A 15,626-nucleotide genomic window follows, 5' to 3' on the forward strand; every position below is an offset into this window, starting at 1 on the left:
GAACAAGAAGGAAAGGGGAAAGAAAAAGGAAAAAAAGCAAATAAAAAGGATATGGTGGCAAGTAGATTTGTTGAGATAGCATAGGCATGCCCTAGATTTGGTAGTTAAGTAGCAATGATTTGACCATGGGCGAAGAGAAAACACGAATTCATCGTGCATGATAGAGGTGTTGTGCTTTGATACTAATTTGTTGTGGTAGTGATCCAAAAAAAAAATGAAGGGCAGTAGAATCGATTTTCAAACAAATACCCACAAACAAATCCAATATGATAATAAAATATTAGAGTAAATTAAATATTAGCAAAGCTAATATCAATACCAATTAGAAAATTCACAATGAAGATGCAAGATGTAGAGATCTTTAAATACTAAGTCAAATCACTAATAAATAACTCTAAAATATATGCAATCTATAAAAAAGAGAGAACGAGAGATGAGATTTATGTGGTTCGACGATTTGCCTACAAAATAGAGATGCAAATATAAAAGGATTTTTCCTCTCAATCTCTCCTAAATACGATACAGGAGTGCACTCTCATAGAGCTCTCTTCATATAAAAGTCTCTCATATTTTCCTCTCTTGCAAAATGCCCCCACATCAAACTCTAAAAGCAAATTTATCTATTTATAGGGCTGATTTGAGGCTGAAGAAAACTAACGAGCTGTTAAAACGGGTGGACGATGTTCGAACACCCGTACACCACTACAAATATGTTATGCAAATTGTTCAAATATCGATGCACCGATGGTAACCCGTTTTAATGTCTTTCGAACAGAGGCCCATTCCAAACTCTTGATAATTCTAACGTCTCCATCTCGTTCGAACGATTGGATGTCGTTCGAATGCCAGCACATAAATATGAAACGCTAGCAACCTGCAATGAAAGTCGTTCGAATACTATTAACCCATTTGAACGATTTTCTTAAGCTGATGTTGTTATGTCACTGCCATTTCTCATAAGTAAAGGGAATTAACATATGTGATTAGCTGAAACATTACTGCTTATTTTAATTTTAATTTATAGATGTATACCTAGCTAATGTGAAAGACCCAGCAAGATTGAAATGCTAAATTATTTCAAGCTTTGTTCTTTCAACGTCTATAAGAGAGTACTAAATTACTATTTTATGATTTCACATCTCCTTCTAAGTTGTATTGACAAGTTTTAATTGCATACTTGGGATTTTTGGCTTGCCCTTCCAATTCGTTTTTTAAGTGTAGTATAATATAATTTAATATTTAAATACGGAACTATACGAGTATTATTACGTCAACAAAATGTTGAACTAAATAGCGACTTTTAAAGATAAGTATTTTTGGTTCCGATTTACAAGTCTTAGGGAATTTTTTAAATCATTTTCACCTTCCTTGACTTATATTAGAAGTGAATTAGGCACACTAGAAAACAAGTGGCAGACTAAAAATAGTTAAAAAAATTCAACTTTCAATCATTATCAACCAAACCCTGTGCCTAACAAACCGACAGTAAGAACTACAATAAATATTACGAAAGTCCAACATAGCGTTATTTGTCAAAATCGAGCACTAAACTTCTTCAATTGAGTATATAGATGATCTAAGCTAATATCTTGTTATCGTGTGTGATTAAATGCCGTGCCAAGAATTCTATCTAAACGTGAATAATGTATGATTCCATTCAAATCTTCTCCTTTTTTATTGGTTTAATAGATGGCAATTTATTGTTTCTAAGTCATTTGACCTTCTATATATTGAATTTGGATTCTATTAATTCTAGCTATTCTACTTATTAATCCTTCGCTCCTGGCAGCTCTTCCCAGCTAAGGGTCTCTTCCATGGCGTCTCCACCGCAACTAAACGTGCCAAGATGGACACCAAGCCCAAGCCCTCCAAGGCCTCTTCGTCCTCGAGCTGACGGCGAAGAATCCATAGAGATGCATGGTGTAAACAAGGATGGGTCCTTTCCATTTGATGATGACTCATCCTTGACACCTCCACCTCTCCACCAACGTTTCCCTCACAAAGATCAAGGAGGAGAGGGTCCGATGGAAGTGGTGGAGCTAGGGAATGGAGGGGGAAATAACCGCGTTAGGGATCGCAGCGTCTTTCTCACCTGGGAGGATCTCTGGGTGTCGGCGCTCGACGGCAAAAGAGGCGGAGTGCCGATACTTAGTGGCCTCAACGGGTTCGCGCAGCCCGGCGAGGTCCTCGCCATCATGGGTCCTTCCGGTTGTGGCAAGTCGACACTTCTCGACACCTTGGCAGGTGTGCGCATACACTGCTATGCTGTTCTTTTATTTTTTTTCTCTTAAATTTAAGCTCGCTCTAATATTTTATAGAAAATTAATTTCAACTAATCCAGGAAGGTTAGCATCCAACGTGAATCAAACCGGGCAGATCTTGATCAACGGGAGGCGACAGAAGCTCGCGTTTGGGACCTCAGTATGATTGATTACATATCATTCAATTTCTATGAGTCCATTAATAACATCTTGTTAGGTGATTTAGTAGTACTCTTTCTTCAGGCTTATGTGACTCAGGATGATGTACTAATGACGACGCTCACCGTTCGAGAAGCAGTCTACTACTCCGCGCAGCTCCAGCTACCGGCCTCGATGTCGAGGTCGGAGAAGAAGGAGCGGGCGGAGGAGACGATACGAGAGATGGGACTAGTGGCGGCCATGGATACAAGAATAGGCGGGTGGATAACGAAAGGCATTAGTGGAGGCCAAAAGAGAAGGGTGAGCATTTGCATGGAGATCTTGACCCGACCGGGATTGCTCTTCCTCGACGAGCCGACGAGCGGGCTCGATAGCGCCGCGTCGTACCACGTCATGAGCCGGATCGCGAGGCTTGCGCTGAGAGAGAGGATGACGGTCGTCGCGGCGATCCACCAACCTAGCAGCGAAGTCTTTGAACTCTTCCATACCCTTTGCCTGCTTGCCTATGGGAAGACCGTCTTCTTTGGGCCGGCTTCGGAGACCAGTGAGGTAGTTATTAGTTATCATTGACAGATATTTTAGTCGTTACGGAGATTTTGGTCAATTAAAATATGACAGATATTTTAGTTATTGCCTATTTTAAATAATTTTATTAAAAAAATTGTGCTCATAAGTGCTAGAATTCATGATCTCTTACCATGGATATAGTCCCACTACTAGTACTACTGTACTGCGGCTGTTGTCGTATATAAAATACGAGATCTAAACTAAACTCGTTTCGTACTTTTTGAAAAATATAATTTAATATGTGCCGTAATAATTAACACAAATAATTAGGCACTGAGATGAATTGCACCTAGCGCGTTCAATTATAGTTCTAATTAATTTTAAAAATTGAGAAGATAAAAGCTATAAATTTATATATTAATCAGAGATGTTCTGGATATACGGAATTCAAATTACCTGCACCGAATTCGACTCTCCATTATTATATGGACTGTAAAAGGGAGAATTCAGTATCAAATACCTTAGATCAAGTTACACCCTTACTTTGAAATGTACTTCAACCTGCCATGTTTATTGTTTTTTTTTTCTTTTGTTTTGACAAGTAATCAGACGGTTCATAATTCATTAGTAAAGTATCCCCAACTTGTATTTTTTTTTAACAGTTTTTTGCTTCAAACGGGTTCCCCTGTCCTGCGCTGAGAAATCCTTCAGACCATTTCCTCAGAACGGTCAACAAAGATTTCGAGAAGGTAAATGGCATCTCTAATTCTCTTGTTGATTGAGTTTTAGAGATTCTCATTGAAACATACAAATTTAAAGTCTCAACCCTCGATTATGGTTCCTATCATCAGGAGGTCGAAGAAGGGCCCAGAGATAAGCCAATCACCACTGCAGAAGCAATTGATATCCTTGTCAACTCTTATAAATCTTCCATCACCTCACGCAAAGTGATCCAACGAATAGCAGAGATACGTGAAATGGTGATTCACATATCTATTTCTTAGTCCAATTTCAGTTGTAGTACATGTCCTTGCTCTAATTCTCCCTCTCTCCTTTCATCTTTTCTGGTAATGTTATGCACACAGGGAGGAACTTTGGTGAAAAAGGGTGGTCAGGCGAGTTTCATAACTCAGTCAATAGTCCTCACCAGAAGATCCTTCGTGAACATGTACAGAGACTTGGGCTACTACTGGCTGCGCTTCGCGATTTATATTGCCCTCTGTCTCTGTGTTGGCACTATTTTTCACAATATCGGCCACAGTTATGGATCAATCCAGGTTAGCAAACCAATGGCGCCAGTTCTAAGCTGAAGCTATTGACATCTAACTGCTTGAAATCTTCCAGGCTAGGGGGTCCATGCTCACGTTCATAGCTGCATTCCTCACTTTCATGGCGATTGGAGGATTCCCATCTTTTGTGGAGGACATGAAGGTTAATTTATTGATTATTCTTTTGCGTTAAATCTCTTATGGCGATTATAACTTTTATTTATTTATTTATTTATTTTAACCTAGATATTTGGAAGAGAGAGACTAAATGGGCATTACGGCGTGACTGCATTTGTGATCGCTAATACGCTCTCTGCCACTCCGTACTTGGCTCTCATCTCTGTAGCACCAGGCGCCATGGCTTACTACCTTGTTGGCCTTCAGAAGAGCATAGATCACTTCGTCTACTTCGCTCTGATATTGTTCATGTGCATGATGTTGGTGGAGGGCTTGATGATGATCGTCGCCAGCATCGTGCCGGATTTCCTCATGGGCATCATAACAGGGGCAGGGATCCAAGGGGTGATGATTCTGAATGGTGGCTTCTTTCGTTTGCCAAATGACCTCCCCAATCCGGTGTGGAAATACCCAATGTACTACATCGCGTTTCACAAGTATGCCAACCAAGGATTCTATAAGAATGAGTTCTTGGGTCTGACCTTCCCTAACAACCAAGCAGGAGGACCTGCTGTGATCTCTGGGGATGAGATTTTGAGAGAGACTTGGCAAGTTGAGACATATTCCAAGTGGATTAATCTAGCCATATTATTTGGGATGGCGATACTCTACCGGGTGATCTTTTTGGTGATCGTAAAGATGACGGAGAAAGTCAAGCCCATGATGAGAGGTCTCCGATCTAAAACTCCATTGCAGTCGACGCCCGTCGCGGGAGAGCCCAACACTATGCGGTCTGCATAATAGACCCCTGTTCCTTTTCCTATTTCATGAGAGAATGCTATTAAGCACTTGCCACTATTATGAATAGCCTTTAAAATGGTTTAGGTATAATTATAAAATAATAGACTGCCCTTCCCTTCCATATCTCGTGAAAGGGAGAGTGCTATTAAGCACTTGTATCACGAGGTTGTTTTTCTCATTGTGGATCAATAAATATACCGTAATTTAAATCACAATTTTACCAAGCAGCGGAAGAAATTATGTTGGGTCTCTGAAATCGGCGTTCATTTTTTCCGATGAAGATTAACTTAAGATTTCCTAATCGAGCACACTAGGATACATTGGAATGTAACCAGATTAACATAAGCTTCTCAAAGTTTCACTACTCATTTAACATGGAAAATTCTACCGGAAAGAAGCTTCCATTACTAAAAGTCGCATCTCTCCCTATTCTCTCTACATTTAAATCGGAAAACTGACTCATTCATAATCCATGACTCTAGTCGCCACTGACAAGCAAACTAAAAACAGAGCAAAAGTATAACAAAAACAGAGCGATCGAGACTCAGCCTTCAAGGAGTTATCACTCGATCTTGACCTGGAACACGTCCTTGCGCTCATCCTCCTTTACCTTCGGCAGGACAACCTTGAGCACGCCATTCTTCATCTCTGCCTTGATCTGGTCCATTCGATACGAGTCCGGCGGCAGATCGATCCGGCTGCTATACCTCCTTCTGCTCTCCTCCTCGTCTGACTCCTTCTCGCCCTCCCCTTTGATGACGAGCGTGTTCTGCTCCGCCCACACCTTAACTTGATCCTTCCCCAACCCAGGCATGTCAACCCTCAGATACAATGCCTCCTTGTCCTCCTTCGCCTCCCAACCTCGTCGGATCCCACCGGTCCCCCTTGCCGCTGTCAAGAATGGGCTGTCGAGCATCTGGTCCATCAGATTCAGCACCTGACTGAGGCTCCGGGTCGGGTTGAACGGATCGAACACATCTGGCATGAAGAAATCAACGTTTAGAATCTCGCAGGTGAGGCAGTGGAGATCGATCGATCACGAGAACAGACGGGATGGAATGAGATGACGACTACCTGAGAAGACGCTGGGGAAAGGAGACTCGCCGCGGAGACGGGTCACGTCGGAGTCGCTGCGGCTGCGATCGACCTCGTCAAGGCGGCCGTCGTCGTAGTCCCGGAGCTGAGTGTTGGTATTGAATGAGCGGAAGGCGGAGGAAGCAGAAGCGGGGCGTATAGGAGAGGAGAGGAGCTTCTCCAAGAGCTTGGGGAGCGGAACTCTCCTTGAAATGATTATCGAGGCCATTGTCAACTTGGGAACTGCAAAACAAATGAGTAGCTACAAAACGGAATCGCCTTTCGACGTAGGCCATTCGGGCAAGAGGCGGCATTTATATAGCGGTGGATGCTGTTGTTTCGTGGGGAGGAAGGCTAGAAGTGTGTAGAAGCGTCTGGAGTGATAATACAATCGGGAACGTTCCAGAGAGGTCTTCACTTTCTACTCTCCATGGAGGGGCCGGGCCCCACACGATAGAAGCATCTCGAAGCGATGCGATGATGATGATGATGATCGGCGGAGGTTATTCTTATATTGGATCGCGGTCTTAGTCTGATTGGGATCAAAGAGCGCTTTAGATCATTTCAAAATTAGTTAATCTGAAATTAAATTAGTTGAAATCAATTTATAAAACATTTTTATTTATTTATAAAAGCTTGCTATATTTCATTTCGAAAATAGATCCAAGTAACTACCAGTGTAGCAATTACATAACCTGTACAAATAAAAAGTATAATCGTATACAAGAGTGAGAAATAATATCATCTCACAATCCAACCTACAACCAAAACAGTCACTTTATCATCCAGCTGAAGAGGTCATTTTCATCTCATACACCACGTTTTTGCCATCTTTCTGCAACTTCTCGTCTCCCAGACCTGCCCACGGCACAAGCATATTGTTTAATGTGGTGGTAAAGGTTAATAGATTGATTAGGAGTAATTTTTGGTAAAAGTTGTGTTGTTTCTCTAATCCAGATGCACCATAGGAACACTGCCATCCAGATTGATCGTCCGGCTCTACTTTAATTTAGGCTATTTGTAAAAAAGAAATTTTTTTAAGATTGGTCTTTAATATTGAGGGTTAGATGCCTATATTTTATAATAAAATGTGCACGAGTTACGTAAAAGATGTGCATAATAGTCTAATCTTATATTTTAAAGACTTACACTAAAACTGATTTTTTTATTTTGTATCACTTGATAATTTTTTACTTATAATATAATTTTTAAATATCAAATTACCCTTATTATATTTTTATAATAATCTATTAGAGAAATCTTTATTGGTTCTACCTCACTTCTTTTTGCATAGGAACCCGAATTACCCGCGCTAGCTATCTTTCTAAAGATTTTTGTTTGAAAAAACACACTATTCTTTTCTTTCTCTATATTTGATTTTTGATGAATTTTAACTCATTTTTAAATTCATTTGATGATAGAGAAATATTTTAATTTATAAATGTTAAGAAAGGGCGAAAATACAGCTAGTCAACTATTTTCAAAAGGCACAACATTAGATAAAGAATCTAATGGTTCAATATTAGCCATATAAGAGTGATTTAGTAATACAAAATGAAATAGACGGATGTAAAATAATTTCATGCAAAGTATAATTCGCTAAAATACATTTAGTCCAAAAAAAAATAAAAACAGTAACACCATATCGCTATCTTGATGACAGGTATATCTTAACGAACATAAGAATGCTTTCTTTCTTCATACTTAACTGGACAAGGAGTTTTTATTGAATACCGGGGCATTTTTCATCCTTCTAACTGCCGCTCAGCGTGCAAACATACAACATATCCTTCTCTCTAGAGTACAATGTTGTACTTACATCATTTCATCTTAATCTTAGATATTAAACCAAAAAGTTTATGTCGTTCATCATTACATAACTAATAATTAGAAGAAACAGGGAATCCTCTTCTTTCTTAGAGCCCCAAGGAGTGCGACGAACTCAGCTGGCTAAGGGGCCTCGACGCAATCCTCTTCTTTCTGAGCCGCTCGGCGATGATGAACGCCAGCTCAAGGGACTGCGAGGCGTTAAGCCTCGGGTCACAGTGAGTGTGGTAACGCGAGCCTAAGTCGTCAAAGGTGACTGTTCGAGACCCACCAATACATTCCGTCACGTTCTGCCCTGTCATCTCCAGGTGCACTCCTCCGGGTTGGCTACCTTCTTGCTCGTGGACATCGAAGAACGCCCTCACCTCAGCCTAATAAACAAGCAAGACAATATATAAATTAAGCCTCAAGTTTTCAACTAGTTACGGATTTAGGAAAAACTTGTTTATGATTTTAAATAGTGTATATATATATAGTTTTAACTTATTCTTTGACCCCCTAGAAAAGTATCGCCGCTAAAGGTTGATTTTGTGCAATCTTGCGGGATGTTTCCACTTATAGAATGGATAATCTAAATCCCTAAATGGGTAGTTAGCACTCGCCATCAACTATGACCAGACTATACAAAGTCACCAATCAGGCAATCACCCTAAACCACTAGACTAGAACAAAACTTAGAAATTAGAATAAATCAAACTCCACCAACCATTCAATATAATTTTAATATAACTTAGTTGACCAGTCTCTCTCCATAACTGCATATCTAAAGTACGCTATGACCTTTTGCTTAAAGACCACAACTGAGGTTACCATACTGTATGGATGAAGATTGAAGAGAGAAAGGAAAGGAAAGAAGAGAAGAGAAAATAAGAGATAGCTATTTTCTCTCAAATTTTAGAAGAGAATGAAATGGAAAGAAGAAAAAATATATATAGTCTCTCTAATGGTCAATTTCTTTTCCTCTCGAAGAGTGAAGAAAAAGAAAAACTAATTTTTCTCTCCCTTTCTCTCGCACATCTAAACCGTAAGAGAGAAAATTAGTTTCTCTCTTTCGTTTTTTAATCTTCTTTATATTCTCTCATATTCTCTCGGTCGTCTAAACATAGTATAAATGCAAAATCGCATCACTGATTCACGGATCACTACCATGTAGAGCAATGGTCCCCAAAACAAAACAACCAATATTATGTGTGTTAGGCCGCAGCAGGTCACGATCTGGTGATGTGCCATAATCACCATTTTCACTGGATGACTTACGGAGTCGACTCAACAACGCAAAAGTGAAAATGAGAAAGAATAGAGCTAGAATTAATACCAGAATTCTATCGAAGGGACGAGTCTTGAGGCCGCAGGGGGCCTTAATGGTGTTCCCATGCATTGGATCACTGACCCAGGTCACGATCTGGCCGGCTCCGCGCACCGCCCTGATCAGATGCGGCAGCTTCACCCTCATGTTCTCGGCGCCCATCCTTGTGATGATGGTGATCCTCCCAGGCTTGTTGTGGGGGTTCAAGATTTCAATCAACTTCACCAGCTCCTTCGGATCCATCTTGTCGCTCACCTGCATCAATTAAAAAAAAGGGACTTTTTACCAAATCATTTCAAAGAACTCCAGATGTGAATTATGATCTAAAAGTTTATTTGCCTTGATCCCAAGAGGGTTGGCCACGCCGCGGAGGAACTCGACATGGGCGCCATCAAGCTGGCGAGTACGCTCGCCGACCCAAAGGAAGTGAGCAGAGCAGTCATAGAAGAGTCCGGAAGTGGAGTCCTCACGCGTAAGAGCTTGCTCGTAGGGGAGGAGGAGGCACTCGTGCGAGGTCCAGAACTCGGTCGTGGTCATAATAGGGTGGTCTACGGTCAGTCCGGCCGCTGCCATGAATCCCAGAGCCTCGTCAACTCTATGCGCTAGCTCTTGGTACCTTCTCATGCACATTAATACAAATACCTTCTCAGCATCACTTCAGAGGAGAATTTGGTCCAAGGAAAAAAAATTGTGAGCTAAGACGACTAACCTATCTCCCTGCTCGCTGTGCTCAGTGAAATCGAGGTTCCAGTGCGTTACCCTTTGCATGGCGGCGTAGCCACCGGTGGCGAAGGCGCGAAGTAGATTAAGCGTCGCCGCCGATTGGGTGTAAGCCCTTATCATCCTTTGCGGGTCCGGCATCCGCGATTTCTCGTCGAACGTGTCGCCATTGATATTATCGCCTCTGTAGCTCGGAAGCTTCACACCGTCCTTTTCCTCGAACGAATCTGATCTCGGCTTCGCGAACTGCCCCGCCATGCGTCCAACCTGAATTCGAAGGGTTATAGATCGGACGACGGAGATCTAAGATCAGCACGAGATCTTGGGCTTTTGTTACCTTGACGACGGGCATCTGGCCACCGAACATGAGGACGGCACCCATCTGGAGGAGAATACGGAAGGTGTCACGGATGTTATTGGCGTTGAACTCTTTGAAGCTCTCGGCGCAGTCGCCGCCCTGGAGGAGGAAGGCGCGGCCGACGGCTGCGTCGGCGAGGCGTTCCTCGAGGTGCCGAGCCTCGCCAGCGAAGACGATAGGTGGGAAGCTCTCGATCGTGCGGAGCACGGAGGAGAGATCCTCCTTGTTCGGGTACTCCGGCAGCTGCAGCGCCTTTTTCGACTGCCAGCTGTCGACGGACCACCGGCGAGGGGTTTTAGCGAAGGCCTGGTTCTTGGCTGGATCCGCCGCGTGGACGGCGGAGATGGACCGGCGCCGCCCGATGGGGAAGAGGAAGGAGGGGAACGCGGCGGCGCCACCGCCAGAAGAGGAAGAGGAGGGGAGGAGGGATTTGGGGGCGGAAAGGGAGGAGCCGGTTGATAGGGCCATTTCGGGAAGTATTTTATGTCCTTCACAGGATAGGGAGCGAGAAGAGGATCCTTCTAAGTTCTAAGCCCTGGGAAATCCAGGGAAGGAGAAGGTTAGGGATCTATAGTTGGAAAACAGCGCCGGGGTTGGTGGGGAAAGTGTTGGGGGGGTTGTTGAAGAAATTTTGTAGAGCGAGAACAATGTAAGAAAGGTATATAATACGATACTGTTGAATGAATGACTTTTTCTTTTGACAAGATGCAAACTCGGTAGTCATCCTCAGTGCTATCAAAATAATTGAGCCTGCTCCAATTTGGCTCAATAAGCCTTGATCAAACTTAATCTTAAAAATAAACTGACCAAACTTAATTTCTTATTGTAAGCTTAATTTAAATCTAAATTAAATTAAATTTAATTCAAGTTTGATCCAACTAAAAATTAGACTTGAAATAATTAAATTTTGAATTAATTAAGATTTAAAATTATTTATTAAATGGTTTTTAGGCTCAAACTAAAAATTAACTTAAATTTTAAATAATTTTAATCAAACTTAAATTATAAATCTAGGTCCGGAATTATTCCGAGCTAGGCTCCATTATGTTAGGCTCGATTAGGCCGCTATTAACTATTACGTAACGTAATTTTTGGTCAGTTGAGGGAAGTACATATCTGACGTGGCATGACAGATCTTGTGTGGACCCACTGATGATAGATGGAGTTAGTCTTGCGTCGCTCTCTTCCGACTTCCGAGCCACTTGCGATATTCCGACTGTAAAAGTCTTGCGTCGCTCTCTTCCGATATCTGTATCACATTTCTAGTTCACAAAATCTAAGGAACTTCTCTTGATACTTCCACGATTTGACATGGTCTAAAGACATTTATATAATTTGGAGAATCAACCTTATGGGATATAAGTCCTCTATCAAATTATTATTTAATATGGACAATATGAGATGACTAAGGGCGTCAATGGGCCTGAGCTCGGCCTGTAAGAATAAATCATTTTGGTCCAGTTCGGACTCCGAGTGGTAAAGTCTAAGCCTGTGCAAGTAACTTGAAAGGCTGAAAGTTTGAGCTACATAGACTGGCCTATTGCACCTCCATGGTCCATGGGAGATCCAACAAAGCCCAATTAAAATTAATTATATCATTTTTCTTAACCATAATCAAGGAGTGTTGCATTTCCAAATAGGCCTGGAAGTATATCCTATATAATTTCTTTGGGCAGGCAAACCATTACTCTTTTATTAAAGAAAAATAGTGGCGGACCTCAAGCTCACAGGGAGTAAGTATATGACAACATAGTTGATGAGTGGAATCCTCTCATGTATTACCTTCCATCTCTATCTATGCATAATTAGGTACTTTGCCAGGCAAAAGTAGCATTACTCTTGTTGAATAACTTTAGGTGGTTGTATATTGTTCACCTAAACATAACCTCCATTAACAACTACCAACTCCCTTACTTATAGTTTTCTTTAAAAAAAAGCTCAATGAAGTCCCACTCAAATTCTCATAGATGGGGGAGTTGTTTGAGAAGTAGTTGCAGTTTTTTGACAGCAAAACATAACATACACCCAAAAAAGAAGAAGAAAGAAAAGAAAAAACATAATAAGATACACCAACGCCCAGTATTGCATATTGACAACTGTTGGACTCCGGCAGCCTCGACGTACGTTGACCGCAGTAGTCTCCGTCCCACGTGATCTCCACCACCTTCTTCAAATCTCCACTTCTTTCCAATTTCCATCCACTTATGACTCACCCCACCCCCTTACCCGGTCCAATCAAAACCCAAAGGCAGGAAAACCGAACCGGCCCCGCCAACTCCACCAATTCCTTATCCCACCGCCGCCCTCAACCACAACCGCCACCACCGCTTTAATAACCCCAATGCCCCTCCACAAACCCTAACCCTAACCGAAACCCAAATTCATGGCCGGCGGAGGAGACGAGGAGTGCGGCCCCTCTCCGCCGCCGGCGCCGCCGCGGAAGCCCACCCCTGGCCAGCCCTGGTCCCACCTCGAGACCGTCCGCCTAATTGACTCCTACGAGGAGCGGTGGTACTCCCTCAAGCGCGGACAGCTCAAGGCCCAGCAGTGGGAAGAGGTCGCCGCCGAAGTCGCCGCCCGGTGCGGCTTCGACTCCCCATCGAAGACCGGAACCCAGTGCCGCCACAAGATCGAGAAGCTTCGCAAGCGTTATCGCGCGGAGCGCATCCGCCCCGTGCGCTCCATTTGGCCCTACTTCGACCGTATGGATCGCATGGAGCGCGGACCCCTCCCCATCTCCGTTCGACCTCCTCCTCATGCGGCCGCGCCCGCGGCCGCTTCCTCCTCCGACGAGGAGGAGGATGCCGATGATGACGACGAGGATGAGAGGATCGCGAGCAACACGAGGAGTATCAATGGGATCCTTCGAGAGGGGTTTTTTGGTGCATCCAGGAATCCTCCGCCGCGGAAAAGGAGCGACTTTTATGAGGAGCAAGGAGGAGGAGAAGAAGAAGAAGAAGAAGAAGAAGAAGAAGAGAATGGGAACGTGGATTTGGGGCTGCGCCGGAGAGCAGCGTCGCAGTTGGCGGCGGCGGTGAGGGGGTTTGGGGATGGGTTGGTGAGGATGGAGAAGAGGAGGATGGAGTTGATGCGGGAGATAGAGAACGATTGGATGGAGATGGAGACGAAGAGGGCGGAGATGGTTGTCGAGGCTCAGCGGTGCCTTGTGGAGACCATTGCGGGAGCTTTTGGTTCAGTAAAGAAGGCGAAGAAGGCCCAGGATTCGTGAGAAGAATGGCCAGGTCCCTTCACATCCTTTGTCTTGCTAATTTATTTGAAATAAGGAAAACGGGGTGGAGATCAAATTATCAGAATTTTCCCACCTATTAGGCTTCTTCTTTTTTCCTGGCTAATTTGTAATTTTCTTTCCCACGCCCATGCCCTAATGAGAACATGTGAATTTTGAACAATAATATTATGATGCAGTGTTTCTAGTTAGCAGTATGATCTGTTTGCTTGTGTTGTTGGTGATGTTGCGTGCTTGCATGGTTATGGGAAGGCAAATGTTGGAAGTATTATGCACTGGTAACCAACCACTAATGCGTTGTTTACTCTTTATTTTGTATTTGTTAAAAGCACTTTCTCTTAATTTTTGTTCTTGCAGAAACTCGTGATATTCCATTAAGGCAAACTGCATAAGAACCATTACGACTGCTTTAAACAGGAGATTTTGAAGTGCTTTTTCTTGAACAGAAGGTTTAGTATATGAGTGAACATATGTCAGTTGGTTCTTTTCAATGGGAAAGGCTTGGTTGACACCAATGCTTTTGCTGACAATCTTATATCATTTAAACATGGTCTCCCTGCAGGACATTGTTTTAAGAGCTTGCGTTGTTGCCAGACCAGTAGTTATTCCTAGTTGAGTATCTTTTGGCTGCCTTTTCAGGATTGATAATAGAGTATTGTTGAATCAAGCTACTATAGGATGTGTCGCGGAGAATGCGATAAAGTCAATGCAGTTCTAGGTATCCTTATGTTTGGCCTGGGGTAAATAACAGTTATGGTAAAATGTATATGAATTGTGTCTAGATAAATGCTTCTTTTGTATGGTTGGAATTACCAGCAGTAGAATTTTTGCTTTGGAGCAGTTCCGTTTTGTTTTTTCTCAGTTTGATCACTTTGCTGTAGTATTCCTTTAGAACTGCTTGTTGGTCATGAACCATTTTTTGGTCAAACATATCTCATCCTTGTTCTGTGAGATCTAATCAGTTTTCTCATGGCTTATCCATACATTATTTACTGAGTGGTTGTTAACTAGTCCACTGGTGATTTTCTTCATGAATTTACTTCCAACTGCACAATGTTCTTATATAGTTGGGCATCTTTTATATTTGTTCAACATGTATATGTTATTATATAGATCTCATTGTGCTTGTTTGCTCTATATTTGTTCGACATTATGATCTTGTTTGTAGGCCTGCATTGTCTTTCAATTGTCCTTCTTTAAACTTTGCAAGATATAGAAGGAAAGCTGTTCTGATAGGCGGATGTATACCGACATGCTGAATAGGTTGTGCTTTGCAGAGTCATGGCAAAGGCTAGCCAAGAAAGGATTTCTTTACGACAGAAATGGAATTTGATGGATTTATTTTTGTTTTTATGATGACAGTATTCATGAAATGAGAGAACATCTCTCTTTTATGATGCTAGCTCAAAGTTTCATCTTGGATGAGTTTCTTTGGAAGAGACTGATATGTGAATGCAGTTGTTTCCACCATTATACAGCAGTAACATATCATCTGCATTCTTAATCAAAGCTATCATTTTGATACGTTATAATTAATATAAATTCAGAAGTAGAACCGGCCAATCTGGTGCTGTTGTTAGAAACTGTTGTTGTTTTCTCCATTTATTCCATGAATAAGATATTGGTTAAGCTCGCTATCTATTGTAAAACTTGTCTAAATTCACAACCATGGAGACAAACCCCTAACAAAATGGTGATGTTTAAGGATTCCGTTGCACCAAAAGTATCATTTTTATTCTGCGTTGCGTTACTCAATCTAATCAACATCTTTAGAAGGGATTACAAATTTAAAATGCGCTTTTTAATGATTGGTTTCCTTTATCAATCTTGGTGTTTCCTCTATTACTCTTGAGGGAGAATTCACTCTGGTGTTCTGGCTGCAGGAACTTGCAGTAGCATCGGATCTTGGTTTATTTTGTCTGCTTGGTGGATAAGTATAGGACATATCATGCGAAATATCCAAAATATTCTAGTTTGATAG

The 15,626-nt window shown here is 42.2% G+C and overlaps 4 protein-coding genes across 10 annotated transcripts; 2 read left to right on the forward strand and 2 right to left on the reverse strand.

Moving 5' to 3' along the window:
- Positions 1 to 1,553: 1,553 nt before the first annotated feature.
- Positions 1,554 to 5,328, forward strand: LOC140790325 (ABC transporter G family member 1-like). The gene is made up of 9 exons (XM_073140355.1): positions 1,554 to 1,645; positions 1,790 to 2,244; positions 2,342 to 2,421; positions 2,505 to 2,969; positions 3,590 to 3,676; positions 3,779 to 3,907; positions 4,013 to 4,204; positions 4,272 to 4,358; positions 4,442 to 5,328. Exons 2-9 carry the CDS (start codon positions 1,815 to 1,817, stop codon positions 5,111 to 5,113), a joined length of 2,142 nt encoding a protein of 713 aa, XP_072996456.1. The 5' UTR covers positions 1,554 to 1,645; positions 1,790 to 1,814; the 3' UTR covers positions 5,114 to 5,328.
- Positions 5,329 to 5,495: 167 nt separating this feature from the next.
- Positions 5,496 to 6,515, reverse strand: LOC140790335 (small heat shock protein, chloroplastic). 2 transcript variants are annotated; one of them, XM_073140369.1, is made up of 2 exons: positions 6,188 to 6,515; positions 5,496 to 6,091 (listed from the first exon to the last, which is right to left on the reverse strand). In XM_073140369.1, exons 1-2 carry the CDS (start codon positions 6,414 to 6,416, stop codon positions 5,676 to 5,678), a joined length of 645 nt encoding a protein of 214 aa, XP_072996470.1. In that variant the 5' UTR covers positions 6,417 to 6,515; the 3' UTR covers positions 5,496 to 5,675. The 2 variants fall into 2 exon arrangements, with proteins under 2 accessions (XP_072996470.1, XP_072996463.1); XM_073140362.1 differs by having other exon boundaries at positions 6,185 to 6,498.
- Positions 6,516 to 7,876: 1,361 nt separating this feature from the next.
- On the reverse strand, positions 7,877 to 11,135 carry LOC140782613 (phospho-2-dehydro-3-deoxyheptonate aldolase 2, chloroplastic-like). Its single transcript, XM_073129278.1, has 5 exons — positions 10,378 to 11,135; positions 10,030 to 10,307; positions 9,660 to 9,936; positions 9,330 to 9,575; positions 7,877 to 8,385 (listed from the first exon to the last, which is right to left on the reverse strand). The coding sequence occupies exons 1-5, from the start codon at positions 10,864 to 10,866 to the stop codon at positions 8,104 to 8,106; spliced, it is 1,572 nt and encodes a 523-aa protein (XP_072985379.1). The 5' UTR covers positions 10,867 to 11,135; the 3' UTR covers positions 7,877 to 8,103.
- Positions 11,136 to 12,365: 1,230 nt separating this feature from the next.
- Positions 12,366 to 15,543, forward strand: LOC140792931 (uncharacterized). Of its 6 annotated transcripts, none has more exons than XR_012109848.1 (4): positions 12,366 to 13,640; positions 13,825 to 13,923; positions 14,003 to 14,363; positions 14,856 to 15,208. XR_012109848.1 is itself a non-coding variant. In XM_073144211.1 (2 exons), the coding sequence occupies exon 1, from the start codon at positions 12,782 to 12,784 to the stop codon at positions 13,625 to 13,627; it is 846 nt and encodes a 281-aa protein (XP_073000312.1). In that variant the 5' UTR covers positions 12,366 to 12,781; the 3' UTR covers positions 13,628 to 13,640; positions 15,529 to 15,543. The 6 variants fall into 6 exon arrangements, 3 of the variants coding, with proteins under 3 accessions (XP_073000312.1, XP_073000305.1, XP_073000295.1); XR_012109847.1 differs by lacking the exon at positions 14,856 to 15,208 and having other exon boundaries at positions 14,003 to 14,094; positions 14,208 to 14,591; XR_012109846.1 differs by lacking the exon at positions 14,856 to 15,208 and having other exon boundaries at positions 14,003 to 14,591.
- Positions 15,544 to 15,626: the final 83 nt, after the last annotated feature.

The sequence above is a fragment of the Typha latifolia genome, chromosome 1 (genome assembly GCF_019914945.1).
Source record: "Typha latifolia isolate L0001 chromosome 1, TyphaL0001v2, whole genome shotgun sequence".
NCBI classification, from domain to species: domain Eukaryota; kingdom Viridiplantae; phylum Streptophyta; class Magnoliopsida; order Poales; family Typhaceae; genus Typha; species Typha latifolia.

Excerpts from the sequence above, each read along its gene's own strand:
- LOC140790325 (XM_073140355.1), top strand. The coding sequence starts at position 1,815 with ATGGCGTCTCCACCGCAACTAAACGTGCCAAGATGGACACCAAGCCCA. Across the intron at positions 2,245-2,341 it reads ACTTCTCGACACCTTGGCAG|GAAGGTTAGCATCCAACGTG; the intron begins GTGTGCGCATAC and ends CAACTAATCCAG. Across the intron at positions 4,359-4,441 it reads CTTTTGTGGAGGACATGAAG|ATATTTGGAAGAGAGAGACT; the intron begins GTTAATTTATTG and ends ATTTTAACCTAG.
- LOC140790335 (XM_073140362.1), bottom strand. The coding sequence starts at position 6,416 with ATGGCCTCGATAATCATTTCAAGGAGAGTTCCGCTCCCCAAGCTCTTG. Across the intron at positions 6,092-6,184 it reads CCCCAGCGTCTTCTCAGGTA|ATGTGTTCGATCCGTTCAAC; the intron begins GTCGTCATCTCA and ends TCTTCATGCCAG.
- LOC140782613 (XM_073129278.1), bottom strand. The coding sequence starts at position 10,866 with ATGGCCCTATCAACCGGCTCCTCCCTTTCCGCCCCCAAATCCCTCCTC. Across the intron at positions 9,576-9,659 it reads CCAACCCTCTTGGGATCAAG|GTGAGCGACAAGATGGATCC; the intron begins GCAAATAAACTT and ends TAATTGATGCAG. Across the intron at positions 8,386-9,329 it reads GTCCCTTCGATAGAATTCTG|GCTGAGGTGAGGGCGTTCTT; the intron begins GTATTAATTCTA and ends CTTGTTTATTAG.
- LOC140792931 (XM_073144211.1), top strand. The coding sequence starts at position 12,782 with ATGGCCGGCGGAGGAGACGAGGAGTGCGGCCCCTCTCCGCCGCCGGCG.